General features: G+C 41.8%; 1 protein-coding gene across 5 annotated transcripts in view; it reads right to left on the minus strand.

Moving 5' to 3' along the window:
- Positions 1-1,421: 1,421 nt before the first annotated feature.
- slit2 (slit homolog 2 (Drosophila)) overlaps positions 1,422-6,000 on the minus strand; it is an 89,819-nt gene continuing 85,240 nt past the window's right edge. For 4 of the 5 annotated variants that reach the window (XM_076728525.1, XM_076728523.1, XM_076728524.1 and 1 more), the window contains 3 exons: positions 5,122-5,476; positions 4,781-4,995; positions 1,422-3,285 (listed from right to left, as the gene is read on the minus strand). In XM_076728525.1, the coding sequence (XP_076584640.1) occupies positions 3,029-3,285; positions 4,781-4,995; positions 5,122-5,476 (827 nt within the window). In that variant the 3' untranslated portion in view covers positions 1,422-3,028. Of the gene's footprint in view, positions 3,286-4,462; positions 4,507-4,780; positions 4,996-5,121; positions 5,477-6,000 lie in introns of all 5 variants that reach the window. The other variant, XM_076728526.1, reaches the window with a different exon arrangement.

Below are 6,000 nucleotides of genomic sequence, written 5' to 3' on the forward strand. Positions count from 1 at the left end.
CACTAGCTTTTGCATTTTCTCTGTCCAATGAGATGTTCTGTCAGAGCTCTGAACTGAAGACTGTGACTGTCTGACCACTGTGATCCCATGTTGTCTCGTGTGCCGTCATCTCTCCCATAAACTACCTACTCAGACCCTGACTGATGGGCACACCTTCAATTTAGGAGTGAAGCTGGTTTAGAGGTCACCTAGCTGAGAGAAACAAAGACAGGTTTGTCCACTGTGTCGTTTTCCAGCAGCCTGCAGACGACACATGCTGATTTCCTCACTGGCTGTATAGTCAGTCTTATCCGTGAAGGTTAGATTGATGTCGGAGGTATATATTATAGGTTACTCATATGCCATCTTTTATAAAATATCAGCAAGTTTCATCCAAGTTACCACCATAAATACAACTGCAGCGGATTTTCTGCAACAGCACAAATTAATTGCTCTCGAAAATTGGAAATGTTTGTCATTTTGGGCAAAAATACACAAGTATAGTTTGTTTTTGTACACACACACACACACATACTGTATATATACATACACACATACACACATATATGCACACTATATATGTGTGTGTGTGTGTGTGTGTGTGTGTGTGTGTGTGTGTGTGTGTGTATGTTTATATGTATACATGTTTGTTTTATTGTAAACAATCCCATGAAAAGACCAAAACCAACAGTACTTCCTTAACATGTCTGTGTCTCTCAGCCTCAAGCCAATTTGTTCAAAGTGAAAATGTAAATCTTTAAAGACTGGTCACAAATATAAAGTTTAATTTATAAAAACGGGCAAAATAATTTCTGAAATAACAAGAGCTGTAGTTTTTAGGAAATGTTACTTGAACAGGACCAAATAATTGATTTTTAAGGGACTATTTGCAGCTGTGGATTAATACACATTTGGTATGCTTGTAGGTAAATACAGCAGCAGGACGTGTGGGATAACTCAAAATAAACTGCATTGCCCTCGTTCATTGTGATGAAGAACCACATCAACCAGTGCAACGTGGACCTTTTTGCTGCATTTTTAATAGTTTTTGGACAATTTTGGAGGTCTGTGACACAGAGGAGTAAACTATGTCAGGTTTTGGCTACACAGACAACACTTTGTTAGTGGGAAAAAGTCATCCTTTTTCGTTAAGAACAGTAGGAGTAAATGACATATCGCCAGCCCCGTCCTTTATAGAAGAAGGTTAAATGTTTAACTAGAGACGGAGAAGGGATGAAAAGAGGTAACATGTGGATGAAGACATATCGCGCAGTTCCCGCTGTATTCTCCATTTGATGCACAGTGTCTTTAAGCAAGAATGGATGATTACTGTCCTCTTTATGGTGCTTTGAAACTTTAATTATCACTCATGTCGGGGGGGAAGGACTTGGACCTCTTTGCGTGACAAAAAAATAAAGCAAAGGTGAGGAGTGTGAGGTAAATATTGTGTTTAATAAACAAACATCAGTCAGGGAACTGACATTAGTCTGGGGATGGAGAAGAGGGGGAATATAAAGCACAATGCACATGTGTAGAGGTGGGGGGGACATATTTATCTGTTACACAAGGTGCCCCTGTACAGTAGGAGCAGGAAGTTCTATATAACATACAGATCAGGATCCAAGTCTACGGTACAAAAACTTAGCAGCAACATGTTAACGTCGGAGACCAAGGGGCTAACAAAGTAGTTTCATTTAGAAAAAGTCACAGTATTCTTTAAGCATAAATTTGTTAAAAAGGTAAAAACAGTTCTAAGCATCCTCTAGGGTCAATGCTACTCACGAGATCTGTGTGTGAAATACATAGGTAGGGAAATTATCTATACATTTATACTCTAATATAAAGACCTTCTGGTAATGGCACAGTACAAACTCTCAGGAAACGCGACAAAAATATACAATGTCTTCACGTCACATTTGCAGATTAAAATGTAACTAAGGTCTCTGGCAAGCACAATAGTTTCAGTGATCAAAAAAACAAGTTCTCTTCAACCAAAATAAAGGACACCATTTTGTTAGTTCAGCTATCTTGACAGATTATGTCTTTTTAATACAAAAATAAGGACAAATATAAATTAATATATATTAAAAGAATCAGATTGATACATAGGGGATCTACTGAATAAGTACAGGTATTTATGATACAATAAATACTTGTCATTCATGACTGGGGGGGTAGATAAACAGAGAGTAGTGGATTTAACCTGGCAGGTCATATGTATAACTTCTACAGGTGAGAGCATTTGGATGTGTGTGTCTGTGTGTGCATGTGTGTGTGTGTGTGTGTGTGTGTGTGTGTGTGTTGTTCAGTAGCTGTAAAAAATACCACAAGTTTGAGCACAGCTGTGTGTAGGATCGTGCACACAGTCTCAAGAGGGTTCAGGAGGCCTGGTAAGGAAGACCTCAGACTACAGTGGTGGTTTCTGGTGTTGTAGGGGGTTATCACTGCCCTCCGTCTCCCATGCCTCAATGCAGCGCCTCCTAGTGGTGAGTCTGTGGTACTACCAGTTAAGGTTACTCCTAAAACACACAACTCACAGACAGGAAGCAGGAAGTCTACAGGAGGCGGTCAGCCGTCAGTGAGCGGTCAGTCCTCCAGGGAAGAGACAGTGTGGCACACCATTGGAGTCATCATGACCAACAAAAAGAAGTAGATGTAAGGAAGAAGTCAACTCTTGTGTTTTTTTTTTTTGTTTTTTTTTTGTCTTTTTCTCCACTTCATAATAAAAAATAAGTCTGTTTTTGTACTTTACAATACAATTCAACATCCCCACCGAGGAAGCATCAATCATCAGTCCAGCACTGACAAGAAAAGAAACTCTTTTTTTTTTTTAGTTGTTTCTCTTGGTTTTTTTTTGCCTTTTTTAAGGGTTTTTAAAAAAAAAAACAGGGTTGGTGGGGTGGGGGGGCTGTGGGGGGGGTGAAGGGTGTTTTCAGGATGACCTTGGATGACGGGGACGAGGATCAAGTAAGGCGGGCAGGAACATAAAACATATCTGAGGGGAGGAAATCTGCTGAGGGTGTTGTCTCTTTTTTTTTTTTTTCTTTTTTTATGAGGAACACTTTGTACAGCCACACTTGACCACCTTCTCCACTTCCTGGACGAAAGAGGAGCCGTCAGTGCACTGGAAGGTGTATTTCCTGCGTTTGCTGCGGAGGGGGGTGCAGCAGGTGCCCTGTCCTTCTGCTCCCCCCGGACAGCTGCCCCGACACTCTAGACGGGAGACCTTCTCCTGGGTTTGGCACGCCGCGTAGCCTTGCTGTCTCTGGTAGACATCTCGGACCCGTTCCCCTCGGCAGGCCACCTCTGCAGGCATGAGGAGGGAACAGAAAGGTTAAAGGTGATCTGTGCTTTTGACCGTTTAAAGCGACAACGTCACAATGACAAAAGTGGTCTTAATGGTGAACGTGTCAGTGAGGACAAGAAGAGGACAGTAAAAGGAGGACACCATGAGGGATGGCACAATGCAAGCAAAATATTGTGCAGTGTCGAGAAACTTGCTTCAAGAGATTTGTGAAACTAACATTTAAATCCGACCACAACGCAGCGACCTTAAACCTCGTCACAAAGATGCACGATGAAACTTCTGAAATTCTTTGTCTTTTAATTCAGTAAAATGTCGGAGTCAATGAGGCACAAATTCTTGTGCTTCTTCATGCATTGTTGATATTGGGACATAATCATAAAGTCCACTTCTCAGACTTGTTTCTTGTCAGCTCTAGTTAAAAAATAAATTGTATATCTTACTAAGAAAAAATCAAGATCAGTTCAAATCCTTAAAGACTTTAATACTCTGATGCAAACTGAGCTTGACAACATCGGCTCTCTTGCAGTGGTGGTATTTAACTGAGTACATTTACTTTGCAATTAAGTACAATTTTGATGTCATTTACTTCCGTATGCTACTTTCTTCTTCTACTCCACTATATTTTCGGATTTTAAAGCTTTAGTTATTTGTTACAACTAATTAATGGTGCTTCTTTATCAGAGATTAAGTGATCAAGCTGTATATAATTAAAATGATCTCCAGCTGTAGCATTAAAGTGACGTACGCATAATTCTAATCCAATAACATAATATATGATTCTGAAATGAGCCATTCTGCAAAATTAGTAGTTTTATGTATTGTAAGTATTTTTTGATTGCAATACTTAATACTACACTTTTTGGAATGCAGGACTTTTCCTTGCAACACAGTATTTTACTGTAGTATTGGTACTTTTACTTAAGGATCTAAATTCTTCTTCCACTGCTGTTTTTATCATTGTAAAATAAGACAGTGTGACTTTCTTGAATTGTCATATTGCTGAGCAGAATTTGAAAGATGAAAAATAAAGCAAACTACTTCAGCTACATGTTGCATGAGGTGAAGACAAGGTGAAGCAGGGGCGGCTCGACCAGTTATGAGTTGCACTTGAGAAAAAAAAAAAAAAAAAAGAAAGAACAAGGAAGCAGACAGTACAATGTGACCAGGCAGTCTCACCTGAGTAATCCCCCGCGAGGGATTAAGAGGAAGCTCAGGGGATGCTGAGTTGAAAAAGCAACGGGTTGGAAGCGTTAATGCAGACACACTAAACACTGTTAGACACACACACACTGCCGAGAGACTATTGATGAGCGTTAACAATTAACAGACAGCAAAGCAGAAGCTCAGAAGAGGTTCTGTTGAAAGAAACATGCTTTAGATTCAAAAGCTTGAACTGCATTAGATATTTTTTTGAAGAAAGTGAGGTCAGTTTACTGTAGACTCAGGTAAACATTTAATACACACAGACAGGTGTGTATTAAATGTTCTTCTCACCTCGGTCGCACGCCTCTCCTGTGTATCCACTGTTACACTCGCAGTATGCTTTGCCCAGGCCTGACACTCTACATTTTCCATGTTTACAGCGGGACAGACTGCAGGGGTTAGCTGCATCCTGGTCCTGCTCATCACAGAGCACGCCAGCAAAACCAGGCTGGCAGCGACACGAGTAGGAGTAGGAGTTGATGGGAAGGCAGGTGCCGTGGATACACCTGAGGATGAAGGATGGAGAGACAGGAAAGATTAAAGACGTGGAGATATAAAGACATCTTGCAGTAACTGTGGTTTTAAACTCATACCAATCCTGTAGTGACCAACATACAGACAGAAGTACTCACTTGTTGCCATCACAGGGGTTGTTGACTTGCTGATCACACAGTGTCCCCGTCCAGCCCGGGTGGCAGGTGCAGGTGAAGCCGCGATGCCCTGTTGGGTGGCAGTCACCCTGGACGCAGGCGCCTCTCTGACAGGGCTGGCAGCCTGGCTCCACCCCGTGGCCCAGCCACTGTCTGGTGGTGCTCTGTGCAGTCCCAGAGCCTGGAGCACCCGGCCCCAGCCCGGCCCCCAGGTCCTGGAGCTTCCCGTTGATGTAGAGGTTACGGAGGCAGCCATGGAAGCTGGTGCCGTTGCGTCCGCCTGTGCTATGCTGCAGAGAGGAGAGACCCCCGGAGGCTGAGGCACGCTCTGGCATACCTGGAGGAAGGAAGGAGGTGCAGAGGTACAAAACTGAGTGTATATCAGAAGGCCACAAATTAAATCAAAAACAAATTTTCTTTATATTTTGTGCAAGATTGCAATGTGTGTCTCACAAAGGAACAATACAAAGTGATGAAAGGTCACATAAGAGGATAAATGAAAAGACAACAGATTAAAGAATGAAACACGTCTTACACACATTCTTGGTGCACTGACACATTTGAAGACCAAACACAGAAGCTTCAGTTAATCTGCTGTAAACCAACAACTGAAGGAACTGAAAACGTGTGCTCGCTTTGTGGTCTCAGTCAGAACATGTGCTGCAGTGTTTTCAACAATCTGCAGTTTATCTTTTCCTTGGGTAAAGAGAGCAGTAATCAAGCCAGCCGGCGATAAAAGGGTGGATTAGTTTCTCAGAACCTTTCCGTGAGACAAATGGTTGAACTCTGGCAAAATGAATCAAGTTACTTTTAGTAATCAGGATCAAAATGCACATCAATCCTACTTGTGGTTTGATGTTT

Source organism: Chaetodon auriga, chromosome 4, assembly GCF_051107435.1.
Source record: "Chaetodon auriga isolate fChaAug3 chromosome 4, fChaAug3.hap1, whole genome shotgun sequence".
In the NCBI taxonomy this organism is placed as follows: domain Eukaryota; kingdom Metazoa; phylum Chordata; class Actinopteri; order Chaetodontiformes; family Chaetodontidae; genus Chaetodon; species Chaetodon auriga.